The 22,588-nt window shown below is 44.3% G+C and overlaps 1 protein-coding gene across 7 annotated transcripts in view; it reads left to right on the top strand.

Moving 5' to 3' along the window:
- Nucleotides 1-1,354: 1,354 nt before the first annotated feature.
- The window catches only part of ZC3H18 (zinc finger CCCH-type containing 18), a 70,725-nt gene continuing 49,491 nt past the window's right edge, over nt 1,355-22,588 (top strand). For 2 of the 7 annotated variants that reach the window (XM_059667082.1, XM_059667081.1), the window contains exons 1-3: nt 8,926-9,524; nt 21,557-21,641; nt 22,429-22,500. In XM_059667082.1, coding sequence (XP_059523065.1) covers nt 8,940-9,524; nt 21,557-21,641; nt 22,429-22,500 — 742 coding nt within the window. In that variant the 5' untranslated portion in view covers nt 8,926-8,939. Of the gene's footprint in view, nt 1,505-8,925; nt 9,525-21,556; nt 21,642-22,377; nt 22,501-22,588 lie in introns of those variants that run through there. The other 5 variants (XM_059667087.1, XM_059667080.1, XM_059667086.1 and 2 more) reach the window with 3 other exon arrangements.

The raw sequence follows: 22,588 nt of genomic DNA, 5'->3' as shown, positions 1-22,588 counted from the left end.
TCTACTTTTGAGCTATTGTGAATAATGCTGCTATGAACAATTGCATACAAGTTTTTGTGTGCACGTTTCATTTATCTTGGGTTAGCTACCCAGAAGTGGCACTGAAGAATCATATGGTAATTCTATGTTAATGCCCTCATTTCTTCCCTTGCTCCTTCATTCGTTCAGATAACCTGGGGCAAACATCTATGCGTTCATTCAATTTTACTGTGGGCCAGACACTCATATTTGTGGGTGGAATAGTGGCAGGCTGCGCCAAGGAAGAGTTTTCCTGGAGGAGGAAGATGGGGTAAGGAAAGGCTTGCTCTGCTCACCATACCCCAAAATCCTGTTACCCCCAGAACTACCTTTATAATTTGCAGGGTCTATTGCAAAATGAAAACCTGGGCCCCTTTAAAAAAGTGATTAAGAATTTTAAGGCAGAAAGGTTCTAGGTGATTCCACGTGAATGGTCTGGACTGCGGGAAAGTTGATGGAAGCGGGCCACCTATGTTCTACCAGCCTGCGAGAGGCCACCTGAAGTGGGGAGACCTGGCTACCTGGGGTTCGCAGTCCTGAGACACAGACATTGGGGCTGGGGGGCTGGGAACTGAACTTAAATCTCAACTGGAGGTCTTCGGGCCTGGGAGACTCTTGATGTTCTGGAAAGCTATAAAAAGATTCTTGGAGTTGGAAAGCTGTAAAAATACTCCAAATACCACATTATACCCTTCTGATCATGAAGAGGTTACATAGCGTTAAGCTGATCACATTTAAAAGAGACAGAGCTATTGAACCTGACAGAAATAGTTTAAAATGTTAAGCTTTGATATTTGAACTCATTATCTCAAAAATGATTAATTTTGTTAAAGTGATTATATTTAATAGAGCAGAAGCCTATTTAATACCGTTCCGGAAGTAGTTTTAAATGTTTAGTCTTTGATATTTAACCTCAATATCTCAAAAATGATTACTTTTTGTTGGGTGCTTACGTTTAACAGAACGAAAGCTCTTGAGTCTGACGGAAGCAGTTGAACTCCAATGGCGAAACCACGCTCCCCCTGCAAAGTCCCTCTGCAAAGGGCGGCCCTCCCACCCAGTACGCAAATCCGCGGTGCGGGAGCTCGGTGCGTCACGTGACCACGCGTCGTCGGGCGGCCGCCACGCACAGGCTCAGACTCGCCCCCGGGGACGGGGCCTCCTGAGGCGCTTGCGCAGTGAAGGGCTCGGGCGTCCGCCGCGCGGAGGCGGGGAGGCGCGGAGCGACCGCGCGGAGGCCGGAAGGATGCAGGCGAAGGGCGGGGCACGCGAGGGAAGCGAGGGAAACCCACTTGCCCGTAGAACGACCGTCGCTGCCTGATGACGTCGCACAATGGCCGGCCCCCGCGGGTAGTGGAGCCCGTTTGTTCCGCTCGCGTCGCGCCTCCAGTCGGAGTCTGTAAGGAGCGGAAGGGCCGAGGGACGCCTTCCCCGCGCCGCCCCCTCCCCAGCGGAACCGTGGCCCCCTCCCCGTCCTCGCGCTGAGGTAGGCGGCGGGGCGGGTGGGCCGGCGGGATGGAGGCCGAGGCGGCCAGGCGGGGATCGTGGTGGCGGCGCGGAGTCCAGGCCCGGGGAACCCGCCGCCTCCGCCTCCGGGCAGCGCCCCGGACTGCCCGCCCCGGCCGAAGCGTGGCTCATGGACCCGGGGTAGAGGACGCTGAGACAGGCACGATCCCGCGTTCCGTCCGCGGCGAGCTGGCTCGGGGGGGCCCTGGAACCCCTCAGAGCCCGAGCTCCCCGCGACTGCCTCCGCGCCCAGCGGTGGGGTTGATTCTCCTAAACCTGTCATTTCTCTTCCGGGACATTCGCGTGGCACATGTGTGTCGCCCACAAAGGTGGGGGGGGGAGGAGCACGTAGGTTCTCCTTGCAGAGGCGGCCTTCCCGGCCCGGGGATGAGCTCTTCGGAACTTTGAGCTTTCTGAGCCTCCTGGAACTTGCTCTCAGCTGCCCAGTGTGCACAGGCTGGCGGCATTGGCTGTGCCCGAGACGCGCACCGCTCTTCAGAATAAGTCACTTCCTTGCCCCTTTGGTTTGGAGCTCAAAGAATGCCCGTCCTTGGTAGAAACTAACTACAGCCACGATGCTGGCAGAACCTACTGCCAGGCTTGCTCCTGCTGAAACTTCAGTTTTCCTAAACACTTAATGACAGCCGAGTTTGCTGGGTAGAGTGGTTGATCATTTTAAATACCAGCAAACTCAATTGCAAGAGTAGATCAGTCTTCGCATCCATTTGGGGAAAAGAGAAGAGAGTGTTTGACGTGTCAAGTACTGTTCCGAGGCATAGCAAGGGCTCTCATCATTTCTCCCTTGAGACCTTCTCCATGTATATCCCTCGGAGTGGTCCTTGCCCGGAGCAGAGGTTGCAATTATCAGGGTGAGCCTGGATGCAGGCTGATTCCCACTTCCAAGCCCTGAGAAGGGATCTTTGCCTGATAATTTTACAGACTGTTATGTGTGGAGCGCAGTCGGCTCTGGTAACCAAATGTGTCCCTAAAGCTGGAACTCTTCTCTGATTTGGGGTGGGAAATGCTCAAACTCTGTAAGAAAGCTTTGTGGAATCATTCCAGAGAGCAAACAGGTAAGCCGTGGCCTTGCTCATGTTTAAAATGTTTTTGCTTTTGTTTTACTTTTTCAACAGCTATAGATCATTTCAAGGTGAGTGCTTCCTCCCTGAGTTTTTTTGGTGGTCAGGCTTACTTTGGGGGTGGTGTTTTTCCGCAGCCTTGCCAGCCTTCCTTTAGATGTTGTATGTACATGACGTTATGAAGCAGAATTTTAACCAGATGTACCAGAATTTAGGCATTCAAATAGGGGCTCTTCTATTTAAAATTGTTAGCCTGAAAGGTTATGCTTGTATGTCATTGGTGTTCCTTTGCCAAAACCACCTGTTTTGGTAGTAAAATAGGTAAGCCATATGAGAAAATGTATCTTATTTAATAGTCACACCCCATGTTTGACCCAAAATTGTCTTACCTTGGTAACTCACCTCACTTATCAGACCAGGCTCTGAATGTCTTCCTGCAGTTTCTCAAAGTGACCCACCTTGAGAAGAGGAAGATTTGCTGCCACTAAAAGCTCCAAGAGAGGGTTCTGCAGGTTCTAAAGGTTACTCAAAAGAGAAGTTCCCAAAATGTTCTGTACTTTAGCAGTGCCATTGGAATTGGTGTGCAGCCTCCAGGGTGATTGCTGGGAAATGAGACAGCAGCTGCAATGCCTGAGTTCTGGTATAGTCTTCTAAAAATTAGACACTTATTTCAAATTTATTTCTGGTATGCAACAGGTAGTTTATCAAGTAAAGAGATTTTTGTCATTCCTCATCACTCACCATCTGCCAAATGCAGTAGTCAGTGGAAACACAGTGATGAATACTTGTTATTCTGTTCTCTAGGCAAGTTCACCATTTTATGGATAAAAGAACAAAAGAATTCGTTCTTTTTTAAAAAAAAATACATTTTATTGATTTTTCTTACAGAGAGGAAGGGAGAGGGATAGAGAGAAACATCGATCAGCTGCCTCCTGCACACCCCCTACTGGGGATGTGCCTGCAACCAAGGTACATGCCCTTGACTGGAATTGAACCTGGGACCCTTCAATCTGCAGGCCGACACTCTATCCACTGAGCCAAACCAGTCAGGGCCAAAAGAATTAGTTCTAAACTTTACCAAGAATCCTCTATTATAGGATGATTGTGTGAGAACAAACAAAAATCTGTGCACCTGGCAGTTAGAGAAGACGTGGCCAGAGGACCCTCCATTTCATTGTCTACACTTAATAGGCCACATGGTTTTCCTAGCACCTGAAAGAGAGCATGCACTTAAGAGTTTTGCCAAATTGAATTCATCTCAAATTAACTTAGGACACAGACGCCTAGAGAGATGGTTAACCTGCCCAGAGCAGACCGTGGAACACAAGCCATCTTCTGACCCCCAGTGACTCTCCTCTTCATTGCAGCCAGGTTGACTCAGGTTGCTTCTAATAACAGGGAGATAGATTCTTTGGCACATTTCTCTCTGCAAGATGTTCACCTGTGAGCAGCCTCGGATTATAACTCCCAGATGACCCCACAGGGCCTTCTAGGGTGACTAGATATCCCCATGTGCCTTGGACAGCCCCTGTTCATGCTTTTTTTAATTAACAGTGTCCCCTTCCAGTCTCAAACATGTTCCAACTTAGACAGTAAATTACATGGGAGCTCTGCTACTAAGTGTCAGATGTTTGCTGAGCCCAGAAACTACAGAAATGAGTGTGAGCCCTTCCATTCAGACCCTTCATGGGGTACAGGAGGGCCTTCCTACAGACTTTGCACATAGTCTCAGTACAGTATGGTAAGTATGGATACATAACAGAATAATGTACAATATACTTAGGGCAAGAGTTCTTAATCTGTGGGTCATGGGTGGACCTCAGGAGGTTTTGAATTCCCTAAAATAGAAGATGTATTGTGTGTGTCCAGATTTTTTAGGGAGGGAAGCTGACCCTTCATCTTATTAAAGTAATCCTTGCTCCCAAAGGCTAAGCACCGCTGACATAGAGAGCACCGAGCCTTGCCTGACAGTAGCAGGTGCACTCGGGACCTTTGGCCACTCCTGTCTGTTCCGTGCTGAGAACTACCTTTTGAGAGTTGGGAAGTTATCTTTGCATCTTTAGAATGTTGAAGTAATTCCCATAGTTCAAACTGTGGAGGACATTCCTATGTAGTTTAAGTATCTAAGATTCAAACTTCAGCCAAGTTTAAAATCATAAAACGGTGCCATAGATTGGATCTCCATGTGGTCATCACTATTTTTTAACTAGTAGTCTGTATCAATATGTTAACTTTTACTTTTATATGAAAAGGTGAGTTTTGGTTCAAGAAGGGCTAAGATAGGAGTATAGTTGGATCAGCACAAAACTTTGGAAGAAAGAAAAGAAAAGCAGGCAAGATCTACTGGTGCAAAGTCCCCAGCTAATGCGTGAGCTGTGTTCCAAAAAAGAATTTATAAAATCAGTTTGGAACTCAGGTCCCATTTTCCTATAGGAACAATGGCAAAAAATGGGGGTTAGTTCCCAGGCAGGGAGCAGAAACTCATTTCCTGCAGAGTCTAGGGCTCTGGGACTGAGTACTTGCTTGAGGTGCAGCTCTAAGTTGCAGTCTTGGAATAGCCATTCAGTGGCTAGGTAGCCTTGGTTTCCTTACCTATGAAGGGGACCATCACTTATTTGGAAGGTTGATATGAGGAAATTGATCAAGCGCCTGACACAGAGTAGTAGGGTCTCAGTGGACAGTGGTAGCTGTTGAATTTTTGCAGAAGTTTTTTTAAATAATTGAGTCTTGCATTAAGTAGATTATCAGATATTTGCTGCATGGAATAGTGAATGAATTACTCCTGAGTGTAAGAGACCTGAACTGAACCTGACAGGGGTGAAAGGAGTGTGGCTATTGGAAGTTGAGGATTGCCTTTACTCATCTTCACATTAATTCAGTTTAAATTAAAACATGCTGGGCAGCCCTGGCTGGGTGGCTCAGTTGGAGTGTTGTCCCATATACAAAAAGTTTGGGAGTTCAATTCCTGGTCGGATTGCATACAGGAGGCAACTGATAGATGTTTCTCACATGAATGTTTCTTTTTCTCCCTTCCTCTCTACAAAATAATCAATAAAAACATATCCTCAGGTAAGGATTAAAAAGAAAAAAATGTGCCAGGCACATCATCAGGCTCATGTCATCTAATTGTTGCAATGGTCTTGTACAGTAGATACTGTTATCCCCATATTTGAGATGAAGAAACTGGGGCCTGTCGAGTTTACATAATTTCCCCTAAGATCCTTAAAGCTAGGAAACAATATAGCTGGGGGTTCAAGTTCTATCTCAGAAGTGCACACTGTTTGCACTAGCCCATGTACCCCTGCAAAGATACAGTGTACCAAGAGATAAAGTCCCATGTTACTTGCTCACTTCTTGGATTATTTGAAGTTTGGCCCTCTTTTTTCGTTTCTTACTCTAATGTAAAAAGCAATTTGGATTGGATCTAATCAAACAATGAAACCAGAACAAACCAATTTGCACCTGGGCCCAGGAAGAGGGCTGTTATCAGGTTATGAGAGTTTGTGGCTGTGAACAGATAGTATGTTGCAAGGCCAATCACAGGCTTGGGGCAGGAGGAGGTTCTGCAGAGTATTAGTTGTGTGGTTTTTAAAAAAAAACTGTAGTTTGAAAAGACATTCAATTTTGGTTGATTATGAGGTAGCTTTGTGTCAAGGTCGCCATTAGACTATAAAGTATGAAAATCAGGATTTGGTTTCAAGTAGTGATGTATAGGTTCAGTAATCAGTTTCATGTGACTGCCTGCCTACAAGGTACCAGGTGCTAGCTTAATCAGCTGGGGAGATGAAAGTCCCTGCCCCTCTGTGAAGATTTCTTATATACAGTGTAACAAAAAGTATACAGAGATAGGCATAGGGTATCATGCACAAAGGAAAATCTTATGTGTTTTATTAATATCATTAACCAAGGGACCAGCTGCCTGCCACCCCCCCCCCCCCCCCCGTCTAGAACAGTTAAGAGTATAGGGGGGCTTTAACAGCCAGCCCTCTCCTTGGTAGCTTTCTCGTCTTTGCTGATGCCCTGGACTATGGAAGTGTGCTATGTGCAGTGACAGGCTCTGTCTGCACAAGGAGGCCAGGAAGTCACAGGAGTAGTCTTGTATTTTCGTTTTCAGCAGAATATATCATACAAGGACTAACTTTTTAATAATTTTTTCCAAAGTTCTACCTCTGGGTAGTGTAGTTTGAAGACTAAAAATTGAATCATTTTCAAAACTACATATTTAAATGACTGAATGAATTGATTGGTTCATAAATTTCTATTACTGCTAATCACTTAGTTTATTTATAAAGTGATGAATTATAAGTGATTTGTCCTGATGTGTGCTAAATTACAATAATTTACATTAACAGCCCAAAAGGGGGAACAAGAGGGGAGCATCTGTAATACTCTTGACCATAAAGAATTTCTTAAGAAATCAATAGGAAAAGATTTTCCTGATAAATGCAAAAAAAAAAAAAAAATAGCCCCCAGAAAAACAACTGTAGGTTTAGTTATGTAATTACATATAATAATTATATATTTAAGGTTTGCAAATATGTTTGTGTATGTTTCCAGATCTTGCTGAGATGTCAAGCTGCATGGCTGTGACATACATTATTTTTTTATTGATTTCAGAGATGAGGGGAGAGAGAGAGAAACATCAGTGATGATAGAGAATCATTGATTTGCTGCCTCCTGCATGCCCCACACTGGAGATCGAGCCTGCAACCCAGGCATGTTCCCTGTCCGGGAATCAAACCATGATCTCCTGGTTTATAAGTTGACACTCAACCACTGAGCCATGCTGGCTGGGCCATACATTATTTTAAATTAAAAAATTTGAAGAATCAAGTGACCATTTAACCTTTCACTATTACTAATATTTCAAACTAACTCAGTGGTGGTGACTAGCTATACCTTTCATTGGTGAATGGTGTTTGCTTATAGACTGTTTGGTGTTGGTTTCATGCACTCACACTCTTACTCCACTTTGTACAATCTGTATTTAAAACAAATGGAATAGCCTGGCGGTATGGCTCAGCAGTTGAACATCAACCACAGGAACTAAGAAGTTGCTGGTTCGATTCCCAGTCAGGGCACTTGCCCAGGTTGTGGGCTTGATCCCCAGTAGGGATGTGTGCAGGAGGCAGCTGATCAATGACATTCTTGTCTCATCAATGTTTCTCTCTATCCCTCTTCCTCTCAATAAAAATATGTTTTAACAAAAATGGAACAATGTACTATCTTTGCACACTGAAGTGGGAAAACCAGAAAATATTCACTTTATAATTAAATCTAGATTAGTAAAATAGAAATGAAATCTAAAAGTGACATGTTAGTCTTTTGACAAAAAATACAGTTGACCCTTGAACAACTCTGGGATCAGAGGTGCTGACCTCCTGAGCAGTCTAAAAGCCAGGGATAACTACAGTCAGCCCTTTATATGCTCAGATTCCCAACCGAAGAGTTAATCCTTGAACAATGTGGGTTTGAACTCCATGGACCAGTTGAAAAAACCCACATATAAGTAGACCTCTGCAGTTCAAAACCATGTTATTCAAGAGTCAACTGTTCTTAAATATATAAAATGTTCTGCCAGAGTTCTTTTCCACAACATATCTGTATTAGAACAGTGGATCTTGACTTTACTGTGAGAATCACGGTACATAAATACCTTCCGGGGCCTCCATTGGCAGCTCCAACATATAGGTCTGTGGTGAGGCCCAAGATCATGCCGAATGTATCTGATGAGGAAATCAAGGCCATATTTAGAGACTTGCATTTAGGAACAGGAGACAGCCTACAACCTGGGGACTCTTATTAAAGATAGGCCGGGTTTCTGTTATAGACCCTTCTGTTATAGACTCCAGAAAAAAATGGTTAGATGCATGCCTTCACAGCTTCGCTGCCTTATTCCATAATGTACATTTTCTTGAATTTCATCAGCAATCTAAGAATCCAAAAGGCTATCCCCTTGCAATGCATATCTTATCACTCATTTTCTATACTTTCTATTAACTGTTTGAGTTGCACTAGTGAGAAGAACTACATCAGGTACCTTCCTGCCAGATTGCTGCAGATGTGAGGTACTTAGCACACAGCTTAGCAAGCACAGTTCATCCTCGTTAAGATGCTGTGTGTGGTAGAACAGCTAACAGTAGTGGTCTGTGAAGTGGGGACGGGTTTGGAGGAGTTGTGCAGGACCAAGCAAAATGCAGATCCTGGTCCCCCCTGCAGGTCAGGAGTAAGTGTGGGGGCGGAAAACCAAGGCAAGACTCACTTTACGTTTTGATAAATGATATGAATTCATCTTCTCTCTCTTTTTTTTTTTCTCTCCCAGAACTGTGGGTACCGATGGATGTGGCTGAGAGCCCTGAACGGGACCCTCGCTCTCCAGAGGACGAAGAGGAGGAGCAGCAAGGGCTCTCGGACGATGACATTCTGAGAGAAAGTGGGTCTGATCAGGATTTGGACAAAGCTGCAGGGAGGGCTTCTGATTTGGAGGATGAGGAAAATGCTGTCCTAGGACTGAGCCAGGAGGAAGAGGAAAGTCGCTCTGATGAGGAGGATCAGGACCAGGACTCTGAGCCTCAGGAGCTGAACAGGGGCCCTACGAGCCCCCCTCATGCAGAGGAAGGGGATGGGGGGGAGGAAGACCATACAAGTGATCTGAGGGACGAGGCCTCCTCGGTCACCAGGGAACTGGACGAGCATGAGTTAGACTATGATGAGGAGGTCCCTGAAGAGCCAGCCCCCACTGGGCAGGAGGACGAAGCAGAGAAGGCTGGGGCAGAGGAGGATGAGGAAAAGGGAGAAGGAGCTCCCGAGGAGGAGGGAAAGGCCGATGTCCACAGTGTGGAAGAAAAGGAGCCCCTGGAGGCAGCCAAGGAGAAAAAAAAAGAGGATGACGACGGAGAGATTGATGATGGGGAGATCGATGTGAGTATCCCTGGGTTGCAAGTGCATGTAGATAGAGCCCAGAAGGACTTCTTGCCACCAGCCACACCTTGGCCTGGTGCCAGGAGGAGAGCTCTTCATAGGATTAACTTAGCCTCATTTCAGAACAAGGAGGTGGGATGGAGGAGTGCAGGAAAATGAGAGGATTGTCTGGGAGCAGTCGCCATGGTAATTAGGAAGTGCTAAATTCAAAGAGAAGTGGTCTAGATTCAGAAAACTTCTGCCAGTTGGTAGCTGGCAGAATTTCCATGGACCCTCACTCATCTATCTGGTGCTATTGTATTAGAATGCCTGGCCCAAATGTTTTAAGTTTTGGATTTTTTATTATTATTCATTTCAGAGAGGAAGGTAGAGGGAGAGAGAGATAGAAACATCAATGATGAGAGAGAATCATTAATTGGCTGCCTTCTGCACCCTCCCTCCCCCGCCCCACTGGGGATCAAGCCCACAAACCAGGCATGTGCCCTTGACCGGAATCGAGCCCTGGACTCTTCGGTCCATAGGCTGACGCTCTATCCACGGAGCCAAATCAGCCAGGGCAGTTTTGGATTTTTTTTAACAAGTGAAGAGGAAATTTCTCCTTTTCTCTTTGCTATCTTTAAATCCTATTTGAGTTGACATTCAACCAGAACCATCATGAATCTTTGGTCCTAATCAGGTTCTTGAGACTGATGAAAAGACTCGAGAGGCTTCCTTCAGTTTTGTCTAGGCATTTTTCTTTGTCCCACACCTTGTCCTCTGGTGAGGGTCCCAGCTGGGCCAAATAAGACCCTCAGGATTGGATAAAATGGGGTTCTACATCAGAACACCTCAGGTTTTGATCAGGCTATCACACTTTTTTATAACTTACTTAAATCTAGCCTTCAGGTTCAGGAAAAGGTAAGATTGGTAATATATCTTAGATAAAGGTAAGATTGGTAATATATCTTAGATATGGGTAGTTTGGGGTTTTATCACAGGTAAGCCTTTTGAAAGAACTTTAATCATGATATTTAAGAAGTTGAGTTTTGGGGCAAAGAGTCTGAAGTTTTTAAAGTTCCCCAGGGAAGGAAATTCTGCTTATCTAAGAGTCATCACAGTGACAGGTGTGTAGAATATCTCTCAGAAATGTTTTGGGTTGGGCGGGAAAAGGTTACTCATTAAATACTTAACCACAGGTTTACTGTAAGTACCACACTTCTCTAATAGCGTGTTGTGGTGACCATGGAGTGCCTAGTGAATTTGTAGGGTTTTAGACATTGCTTATCTGACTTTAGTTCATAAGAACAGAACTTTACAGGGCATGTGTGGGGTTATAAGCTTAGAATTTTAGATTTTTTTTTATCATCTCATAACTAAGTGTAATCTCCTGAGTTAATAATAATCTTTGTTTAATCTTTATATTATTTATTAAATAAATAATCTTTATTTTTTTTCATCTTACCCAAGGACATGTTCACTGATTTTTAGAGAGAGAGGAAGAGAGAGAGAAACATCGATTCAGCTGCCTCCCTCACATGCCCCAACAGGGAATCGAACCCACAACCCAGGTATGTGCGGTTGGCTGGGAATATAACCACAACTCTTTGGTGTACAGGACAATGTTCCAACTAACTGAACCAGCTGGCCAGGGCTATTATCTTATTTAAAAGGGTGTTGTTGGAACATTATCAGGCAGGTTCCCTTAGGTTTTGCCAGCTATACTTCCCTTCCACTTTGGGAAAGTTCAGTTCTGTCACGGAGTTGGCAAAGGGGAACATGGTATCATGACACTCAAGTTGATCAATGTGGATGAACTTTTGACCAGTAAATGGTCATTGGTTGAGATTGCTTGTGAATTTGGTGTTTTAGCCACTAGGGAATGTTGGAGAGCTCTAGATTGTGGCCTAAGGGTTCTGGACAGTTCATTTCCCATTAAGAGAGGACCAGTCATGAACTCACTTTGCTTCAACTGTTGAATAAGTTTTGTTTGTTTTTTTAATCTTTATTGTTGAGATTATTATAGATGTCCCTCTTTTTTCCCCCCATTGCCTCCATCCACCCAGTTCCTGCCCCAGGTCTTTGCCATCCTATTGTCTGTGTCCATAAGTAATGCATATATGCACATGAGATCTTTGTTTAATCTCTTCCTGCCCACCACCCGCCTCCCTCATCAGTCTGTTCCATTTCCATGCTTCTGATTCTATTTTATGCACCAGTTTATTCTGTTCATTAGATTTCTCATTCATTTATTTTGATTTTTAGATTCAGTTGTTGATAGGTATGTATTAGTAGCCATTTTATTGTTCATATTTTTTTTTCTTCTTCTTCCTCTTAAAGAATATCCTTCAACGTTTTATATAATACTGGTTTGGTGGTGATGAACTCCTTTAGCTTTTTCTTGTCTGAAGCTCTTCATCTGATCATCCATTCTAAATGATAGCTTTGCTGAGTAGAGTAATCTTGGTTGTATGTCCTTGCTGTTCATCACTTTGAATATTTCTTGCCACTCCCTTTTGGCCTGCATAGTTTCTGTTGAGAAATCAGCTGACAGTCAGATGGGCATTTCCTTGTATGTAACTAATTGCTTTTCTTTTGCTGCTTTTAAGATTCTCTCTTTGTCTTTAGCCCTTGTCATTTTAATTATGATGTGTCTTGGTGTGGTCCTCTTTGGGTTTCTCTTGTTTGGCATTCTCTGTGCTTCCTGGACTTGTAAGTCTATTTCTTTCACCAGGTAGGGAAAGTTTTCTGTCATTATTTCTTCAGATAGGTTTTCAATATCTTGGTTTCTCTCTTCTTATACCCCCATAATGTGAATGTTGGTATGTTCGAAGTTGTCCCAGAGACTCTTTACGCTATCTTCATATTTTTGGATTTTTTTTCTTTTTGTTTTTCTTGTTGGGTATTCTTTGCTTACTCATATTTCAAATCATTGATTTGATTTTCAGAATCCTCTAGTCTACTGTTGAATCCCTCTAAATTCTTTATTTCAGCCAGTGTATGTTTAATTTCTTAATTTCTTTTCCAAGAAGATTCTTGAGTAACCTTATAACTGTGGTTTTGAACTCTATATCCAGTAATTTGTTTTCTTCCATTTCTTGCACTTGTGACATGTTTCTTTGTCTCCACACTTTGGCTGCTTCCCTGTGTTTGTTTCTGTGTATTGGGTGAAGCTGCTATGTCTCCTTCAGTTGGTGGAATGGTCTTGTGTAGTAGGTGTTCTATAGGGTCCAGTGGCTCAGCCTCCTCAGTCATCTGATCTAGGCACTCTAGATGTGCACCTTTGTGGGCTGTGTGCATGGTCTTATTGTAGTTGAGCTTTGATTGCTGTTGGTGTCACTGGGAGGAATTGACCTCCAGGCCAATTGGCTGTGAGGACCAGCTGCGACTACAGTGGAAGAGCTATTGTGCAGGAGACACCTCTGTGGAGCAGGACTTGCTTCAGTGGGGCTTTGGTGCTCACTGAGTCTGCCCCTTGACTGTGTTGCTTATGGATGTGTAGAGTTGTAGTCTGGTGTGGTCTGGTACTAACCGCTAGGTACACGGGCTCTTAGGTTTCCAGGACGTACAAAGTCAGCTTCCTGACCCAGCTGCAGCAGGAGATTTTAGCCTGGGTGACTAATATCCATTCATATGCAAAAGCTGCTGGACAGGCTTGGGTGGGATTGTAAATTGGATGAGGCAGGGTCTTAGGGAATCACCAGGGCGGAGCAAACAGAAATGGCTGCCAGTCAACTCTGTGACTGGGGAAGTCCCAGCAGAGGAACAATGATCCCTGTGAACACCTCTGTCTAGGACAGTGATGGCGAACCTTTTGATCTCGGCGTGTCAGCATTTTGAAAAACCCTAACTTAACTCTGGTGCCGTGTCACATATAGAAATTTTTTGATATTTGCAACCATAGTAAAACAAAGATTTATATTTTTGATATTTATTTTATATATTTAAATGCCATTTAACAAAGAAAAATCAACCCAAAAAATGAGTTCGCGTGTCATCTCTGACACGCGTGCCATAGGTTCGCCATCACTGGTCTAGGAGAAGGCCGACCCGGAGTTCCTGCCCCGATGCCAGATAATCCAGTCCTCATCATATGTGTCTGTGTTCCCCAGAGCCTCGCCCTGGTCCTGGAGCTCAGAGGAAGCAGGACTTTGTAAGTTCAGTTCATGGTGCCAGCCTTTTTGAGAGGAACAACTGGGTCTCCAGCAGCCTTTGTGTCACTGAGCCCCAATCCACACTGGTTTTTACAGCCCAGAGTTCTTACTGCCCTGAGCTGGTGGTCTGGTGTGGGGCTGGGACCCCTTGCTCCTCTGGGCGGCCTCCCTCCACAGAGAAGATCTCCCTCCCAGTTAAAAAAGCTACACACGTGGGTGTCAGACCAGCCCATTGCGCACCTTCTACCAGTCTCCACGTGCTTCCTTCTTTACTTCTCTAGTTGTAGGACTTCCATTCAGCCAGCTTTCCAGCAGTTCTGGATGATGGTTGTTCTGTATTTTAGTTGTAATTTTGATGTGGTTGTGGGAGGCAGCTAGTACAGGCGTTTACCTACACCACCATCTTGTCCTTCTGAGTAAGTTTTAAGAGGAAATTTATCTACTCTTCTGTCTTTCCATGGCCATATGGGGTCAGGTGTCTCCCTGCTGGTCCCAGGGGACTTTGGCGTCATCCCACCAGTGGGTTTTTCCACTGCACTTAGATGACATTGAGTTGAATTGAGCTGTCCCTGAAAAACACCCATTCTCTGGAGATTTGTTTGTTTCTCTTAGAAACAGCATGTGAAATAAAAATTAGGTTGGTTTCTTACCCACTCAGATCCCATGGTTGATGGGTTGGTTTTGGCTTGTTTTGCCCTGCATGACACCCTCTCGTAAGGGGCCCTACACGTGGAAATAGTCTGCTGCTGAGGAGACCTTGAGAACATAGTTTCTTTCGGTCGCAGGAGGCAGTTTCCTTCCCACACCCCAGACTGTGCCTCCTACTCAAGTCACCCCTGCAGGTCTGTTTTCTTGGACACAGCACTAGTAGGCCCAACTGTGTGCCAGCCTTGTCCCAATGCACTGAGGATAATGACAGGTTAGAGCTGAGTCTCCCCCCAACTCAGGGACAGGCAAACCTCACCATGGGGAGGCACTGGTGACTTGGGCCCTCACAGCAGCACACCTGGCCTGCAGTTGCCCAGCTTCTTTCCAGGATCCTCTCTATTCTTTAAGTGTTGGTGTAAATGTCACCTCCTTAACATAGGCCCCTCCTCCTGCCCCTGCCTCTCTGTTGCACCTGGCACCTTTATTGTACTGCTACAGTTAAATTAACTGGGTCATTAGTATGTTTGTTCCTGTCACTTCCCACCTCTCTTCCCACCTCCAGGAGCACAGTTCCCTACCTCTGGGACCTACTGGGGTGGCTTCCTCAGTATCCCCAGGACCTGGTACATTGTAGGCCGCCAGTAACTGCCTTCTGAGCAAATAGAGAAACCTGCTGCTTAGGGGTATGTTTCGTTTGAGTGCCATTGAGATGTAGAGTGGCAGTGGGCAGAAGGTTTACACTGGAGAGCCATTCTCATAGAGAGGGCAGTTTAAGTGCTGGTTGTGGGTGACCAGCACCAGCCCTAACCACCATTGGGAAACCCAGTGTTAGACACCTATCCGCTTGTACATCAGAATGACTGTTGCTGATTTGTTTTTCCTGCTCTCTCTCTCTCTGCCAGTTCTAATCCTTTATTTCCTGTCAGATCTCTGCTCGAGTGTGTGCCCTGTGTCCCTACAAGCACACTGTCCTCTTTCTTTCCCAACATGCCCTGTCCCCAGCCCCAGCTACATTTCTCTGACAGAGCAGGGAACAGAGGTGTGTACCTGGGTCCATGAACAGCCTACTTCTGGCAGGCCTTTGGTCTGGTCCCCTTTAGTTTTAAATCTCTACAAAAAGTTACTTCTGGTCCTAATGGAAACTATACATTACAGAGGGCTTTTTCCTGGTGGCTTTCAAGCGCAGCTCTGCTATCAGGGTGAACCACCTGGATATCATGGGGAGGAAATTTGCATTCAATGAGGCCCCTGAGAGGTTCTGTGCACAGTAGGCGTCCTGCCAGCAGGCTGAATCGAGAGGTTCACTCATGGTTCAGAAGGCCCCTTCTGCACATGTGGCTGCTCCGTCTCCTCCCTCAGTGTCTGGCCCTGTGTTGCTGGCAACAGCTGGGTTTGAAGAGTCTAGAACGCCATGCCACATATCCTCCTATAACTGAGGAGCTCTTCCCTTCTGTCAGGTGCATCGTCCTGCTTTTCTCCCTTTACATTGTGGGTCACTGGGACAAGGTGAACTGATTTGGGGGGAGTCACCCCCACCCTCCCCAACTTTTCCACTCTTGGAAGCTTCCTTGATAGTGCTATGAATTTATACAATAAACCCTTCTGGATCTCTGGTTAGTCTCTCACCAGAATCATTTCTTCCTTTTGGGTTTGATGAATGGATCAAATGACCTTTGTGGGTCGTTGATTCACCTCTACAGACGTGTCTTCCCACCTATAGTCTGTCCATCCTCTCCTTGGCTTGTTTATGTGGTTCTGTTTTTATATCTTACTTGTCATTCAGTTAATAGAACTTTGATGATCTGGAATATATCATCTCCTTGGGGTGTATGTTTTGTTCTTTTTATCAAAGATTCTCATACTGGTGGGGTGGCCTCTCAGAGACAGCAGGACATGTCCTGAGTGGATAGTCCACGTGACTCCTTGGTCAGAAGTGTTAGCTTTCAATCTACCCACATACAAAAAATACCCCCTTGTGACGCATTTCCCCACAGAAAGATTACTGTGACTGTTCAGGTGCTGCTTCAGGCCACGCTGTATCATCTTTCTAAAATCAAAACATTTTGAATTCCCAAATCATCTGGCTGTGAGGTTTTGGGGTAAGGGATTATAGACCTGTATTGTTACCCCATTTTACAGATGCAGGATCCAGGGTGTAAGGACTTGCGAGTGACAGTGTCCAGGTGGTGCCTACATCTCTGTTCTGGGGCATGTGTACGAATGCCAAATCTGCTTCTGCGCACAGCAGCACCATGCGGTGACCATGTCCTTTTCTTCCATTGCTATGGGAGCTGCCCTGTTGGAAACCAGTTCTTACATGAGTAATATATAGGCTTTTTTTAAAAAAAGGAAAATAAAAACCTGCTCTAAGAAGAAAGCAAAAACAAATTATGCTACCATTGCTTAGAGATAATTGTATTTTGGCACATTGTCTCTGAGGTATTTTTCCATTAAAATAGTGATTGCTAATTAAGTACGCACTGTTCATGTTTTATATAAGGCACGTGAGCTCTCTGAATGCATCCCTGTTCTGCTAGAGGAAATTGCCATACCATCAGAATGTGAACGCGGGCCTTTCATCCAGTCATACGTATTTTATAAAGGCGTTAAAGTTGAATGTGCCCTGTGCATATTGACCCTGAGAAAGTGCTGATAGAGGTATGCCAATGAGCCATGGAAGTTCCTTAGATTTGTAAACTGTGGAGGGCTTTGCACATTCCCCCAAGTTAGATATCTGTACCATTTTAGCCATGGGGGTGATGTTTGCTGAGAACTTCACAGGCACTGTCCTTCTCATTGACCCACCAATTTGCTTCTGGCTGGACCACTAAGACCTCTCCTTGTCCTCTGCTATCTGCTGCCTCTGCTCTGGGTCACCTGCTCAGGAGGCCTGAAGTAATTCACAGATATTGTTTGATGTAACAGCCCTCAAACAATGAACATTGTGAGTTTGTCTGTAGAGATCCCTTTCTTGAGTTGTATTTGCATGAAACTCTATAAGATTAAGAACTCGTTTTAATCATCTGTCACTTGGAAAAGTCATGTTAAATGAATGGTTGGTTGAAAATTCAGGATATTATATTGTTGAGTGATTTATTGATTGTTTTTTGTTTTTTAATTAAAATAGAGACCATAAATGCAGCAAACTAGTGTGTACAGCCCTTTGTTCATCCTGGCAGGTGTGGGGATTAGATGACAGTGTTCTCTATTCATTGGTTTGACATTATATTGTGTGCTTTACTGTGCATTTCTAGGTCTGTTTACTGATCGTTTTTAGAAGCTGCATATACTCCTTATGGTTCATGTGACTGCTTACCAATCTTAAGTTGGGTAGGTGGTTCTTCTTTTTGCTCTTGCAAATATTGAAAGTAATGCCTTTGCAGAAATACATACCTCTTTAAACCTGATCTAGTATACTACTATGATCCTGACTTTGAAAAACTATTATTCTATACTCATTATTTCACTCCCATGCATTAATTTTTAGAAGATTTGAATGGGTTCTAACCTATCAAAAGGGCTTTGTATTTTTAATGAGAACAGAGAGAATCTGCTTTAAACTTAGAGTTCATGTGAAATACCACATTAAGGCAGGATAGTAATCATTACTATGAGAAAATAATAAGCAAATATTAAGACTTAAAGAAATTCTAGGGTTGGAGAAGATGGGGAGATGTTCAGAGGGTACAGACTTGCAATTATAAGGTAAATTCTAGGGACCTTAAAAAAGTGAATGTGAATAAATTTAATCTTTCAAAAAGAATCATTCTGTTGGCTCTCTTATGGGATAGAACAAGTATCTGTTCTTTTTGTTACAAGATGCTTTTTAATAACTCAGATTTTCAAGGCAGAAATTATATATCTATTTTTTTTAGAATATTTTATTTTTTATTATTATTAGTTAAGGTATTACAAATGTGTCCTCATCCCCCCCATTAACCCCCAACCTCCCCCACCCTCCGCCCCGCACACTCATGCTCCCATCCCCCTGTTGTCCATGTCCATTGGTTTGGCTTATATACATGTATATAAGTCCTTCGGTTGATCTCTTCCCCTTACCCCCGCCCTCCCCTACTTTCCTTCTGGGGATTGATAGCCTGATCGCTGTTTCTCAGTCTTTGGATCTGTCCCTTTTCATCAGTCTATGTTGTTCTCTATAATCCACAAATGAGTGAGATCATGTGGTATTTATCTTTCTCTGACTGGCTTATTTCACTTAGCATAATGCTCTCCAGTTCCATCCATGCTGTTGCAAAAGGCAAGAGTTCCCTTTTTTTACCGCAGCATAGTATTCCATTGTGTATATGTACCACAGTTTTCTAATCCATTCATCTGCTGATGGGCACTTAGGCTGTTTCCAAATCTTAGCTATGGTGAATTGTGCTGCTATGAACATAGGGGTGCATATATCCTTTCTGATTGGCGTTTCTGGTTTCTTGGGATATATTCCTAGTAGTGGGATCACTGGGTCAAATGGGAGTTCCAGTTTTAGTTTTTTGAGGTAGCTCCATACTGTTCTCCACAGTGGCTACACCAGTCTGCATTCCCACCAGCAGTGCAAAAGGGTTCCTTTTTCTCCACATCCTCTCCAACACTTGTTGTTTGTTGATTTGTTGATGATAGCCATTCTGACAGGTGTGAGATGATAACGCATTGTTGTTTTGATTTGCATCTCTCGTATAATTAGTGACTTTGAGCATGTTTTCATATGTCTTTCGGCCTTCTGCATGTCCTCTTTCGAAAAGTGTCTATCTAGGTCCGTTGCCCATTTTTTGATTGGATTGTTTATCTTCCTTTTGTTAAGTTTCATGAGATCCCTGTAAATGTTGGAAATTAAACCCTTATCGGTGGTATCATTGGCAAATATGTTCTCCCATGTAGTGGGTCTTCTTGTTGTTTTGTTGATGGTTTCCTTTGCTGTGCAAAAGCTTTTTATTTTGATGTAGTCCCATTTGTTTATTTTCTCTTTAGTTTCCATTGCCCTAGGAGCATTATCAGAGAAGAAATTCCTTCGGCATATGTTTGTGATTTCGCTGCCTGTGGATTCCTCTAGTATTTTTATGGTTTCACGTCTTACGTTTAAGTCTTTTTATCCATTTTGAGTTTATTTTTGTGTATGCTGTGAGTTGGTGGTCTAGTTTCATCTTTTTGCATGTATCTGTCCAATTTTCCCAACACCATTTATTGAAGAGACTGTCTTGACTCCATTGTATGCTCTTGCCTCCTTTGTCGAATATTAATTGGGCATAGTGGTTTGGGTCTATTTCTGGGGTCTCTATTCTATTCCATTGATCTATATGTCTGTTCTTTTGCCAGTACCAAGCTGTTTTAAGAACAGTGGCTTTGTAATACAGTTTGATATCTGGTATTGAGATCCCACCTACTTTGTTCTTTCTCAGGATTGCTGCAGCTATTCGGGGTCTTTTTTTAAGCTTTAAAAATAGTCATCCTTGCCCTGGCCGGTTTTGCTCGGTGGATAGCGCATCGGTCTGAGGACGGAAGGGTCCTGGGTTTGATTCTGGTCAAGGGCACATGCCCGGGTTGTGGTCTCGATCCCCAGTAGGGGGTGTGAGAGAGGCAGCCAGTCAATGATTCTCTCTTATCATCGATGTTTCTCTTTCCCTCTCCCTTCCTCTCTAAAATCAATAAAAATATTTTTAAAAAATAGTCATCATAAATCCAGGGTTTGACTTTAGCATTTCTGCATTCAACAAATACTTTTTATTTACTATGAGCCCAGCACTATGCTTGGACCAGCAACACATAGTGAGCAGACAGACACGGTCCTGTGAGCTCCATTGAGCGGGTCATGATGGTGGTGACCAGTGCTACAGGAGGGGGCTGTGGGGACCATTGTGAAGGGAGATGGGTTCCCTGAGGAAGGGGGCTCAAGCTGCAATCTGAGAGTAAGATGTGTTAAAAGAGGAGGGATGCCTTGGCTGGCCAGTGTTGCTCAGTGATAAGACCTTCGGCCTGCTCACCCAAGTGTCGAAGGTTTGATTCCTAGTCAAGGGCATGTACCTGGGTTACAGGTTTGATCCCCAGCCCCACTGAGGGTGCATTCAGGAGGGAAACAATGGATGTGTCCCTCTCACATTGATTTTTCTCTTTCTCTCTTTCTCCCTCCCCTCCTCCCTTCCTCCCACTCTCTAAAAATCAATGGAATAAATCCTTGGATTTTTAACAAACAAACAAAAAAAAAAAGAGGAGGGAAGAATATTGTCTGCTTGGATTTTGAAAAGATCACTGTGCATTGTAGCGAGTGTGTGGGAGAGATTGGGGGGATACCAGTTAGGGAGTGCTTCCCCTGACCAGGTGAGACCGGGTCATATTCTGGAAGATGGTGGTGCTACAGGAGATGGGGTGAGTGACCTCCAGAACTCTGCCGGTGGGACCCCTTGGACTGATTACACTAGAGCATGCTCAGACAGGCTGGGATGTTTCATCCTGGACAGACCAACAGAGATATCAATATCAGCAGGGCAACTGGATCCCTACTTGGGCTGGGGGTGACCCTGGGGTTGGGGGTGGTCTCATCTGAGAGGCACAAGTGAGCAGGAGTCTACAAGTGACCAAGGGGAGTAGGTGGAAGTCTGTGCAGGTAGGTCAGTGGTGACAGGCCCTGCGGTAGGGGGGGCTGGGGAGGGCACAGAGCAGTGGTCCAGGTTGTGGCTGTTCTTTAGGGTTGGAGTTAAGCTCCCATGTTATTCTAAAGTTTGAAAACCAAGATTAAGAACTCTGGACTGAGAAGGGCCTAGATCTGAGATGAAAGGTGGGTTCACAAAACTGGCGAGGTGGCATTGCCAACCTGAGTCACCTAACTTCCCTCCTCCCCACGCCCCAAATGTTTAAATAAGAGGAAGTTAGTATTGAATTTTAAGGACATACGATATTTTATTCTAAATGTACACAATATTAAAAACCTGAAATGTAGCCATATCCTGCCCGGAATTGGTAATTAAGAGAAATATAACGAAACCCAGGTTTGGCCCATGGGTTACATGCTTCATAGTGTCTTTACTCAGTATTCTTTCATGGAATTCCTCAGCCTTATAGGTAAGCTTTGAGATTTCCCATTGTGTGGGTGAGGAATCTGAGGTTTGGAAGATGAGCATGAATGAATTGGTGAGTGGCCCAGACATGGTCTTATGACAGTATCCTTTCTGGTTTCATGCCTGCTGGAAGATACCCCTCCTGCCTCTTCCCTCTTGCTAAGATGATTCCCTCTGCAAGTCACATTGTCCTCTGTTTCAGGATGATGATCTGGAAGAGGGCGAAGTAAAGGACCCCAGTGACAGGAAGGTGAGGCCTCGTCCCACCTGCCGATTCTTCATGAAAGGTAATTATCAGAGTGAGGGGCCTTTGCATGGCCCATTTGTGTGGCCTCGGCTTTTTCTGGGACTCTAGTGGTGGTTCAGCCTTGTCGAGTGCCCTGGAGCCTGTGTTTGGCTATTCCTGTGGTCAGAGTATGACTGTTTGTGGTGGCAGTGGTGGTGGTGGTATTGATGTGAAACAATAGATTCTTTTATTTGTCCTTTAATCACTTGAATGACTAACTCAGAGGGGAGCCAGTCTAGTCATTTTCACAGTTGTGGTTCCAAACCCAGTTGTTTATAACAGACCTATGGCTTTAATGTAGACAGTATCAGTCATTTTTCTAAGTGGTTCTTTTTATAAGGCCAAGTGCCCTAAGTACCAGTTTTGACATTTCCCCACCTCTATAAGGAAAATTACCACTCTTCCCCAAGATGAATTAGAAGTATATACTCCATTTGAAATGGATTTCTAAATAGCAAAGGGATGGCCTCTGAAAGCAGCAAGGCCCTCTCTCCTGAAAAGTAAATGATGTGAGTCAAGAAGCAGTAACAGGTGGCAATATGATAAAATCTTGTTGAAAAGTCTGGACTAAAGTCTTGGGAGATTTGGAAATGGAAATGAGACTTTCCATTCTTAAGGTTTCTTTATATGCAGCAGTAGTTTGGGTATGTCTTGTTATTTAGCATTTTCCTTGGATAAGTAGGAAGATGCTTTTCTCTTAATTTTACTCTGACCCTTGACTTTGCTCACTGACCCAGCCTGCGTGTACCGTCTAAAGTTCACAAGAGCTTCCTGTACTTCTTTTCCAGATGTTGTGACACCATTATCCACTCTTCTTCCACCAATATCAAATTCCATACCATTCAGAGACCAGGTTAAAGGTACAAAATATACAATATTCACTCTCTTTAGTCCCGCAAAGTCCCCCTGCTCCAGAGGCCAGACTTCTTTCTCCTGGACCCAAAGTAC

This window comes from Myotis daubentonii, chromosome 15 (genome assembly GCF_963259705.1).
Source record: "Myotis daubentonii chromosome 15, mMyoDau2.1, whole genome shotgun sequence".
NCBI classification, from domain to species: Eukaryota; Metazoa; Chordata; class Mammalia; order Chiroptera; family Vespertilionidae; genus Myotis; species Myotis daubentonii.
The sequence above is the reverse complement of the archived record's forward strand: the minus strand, read 5'-3'. Positions and strand labels throughout refer to the sequence as shown.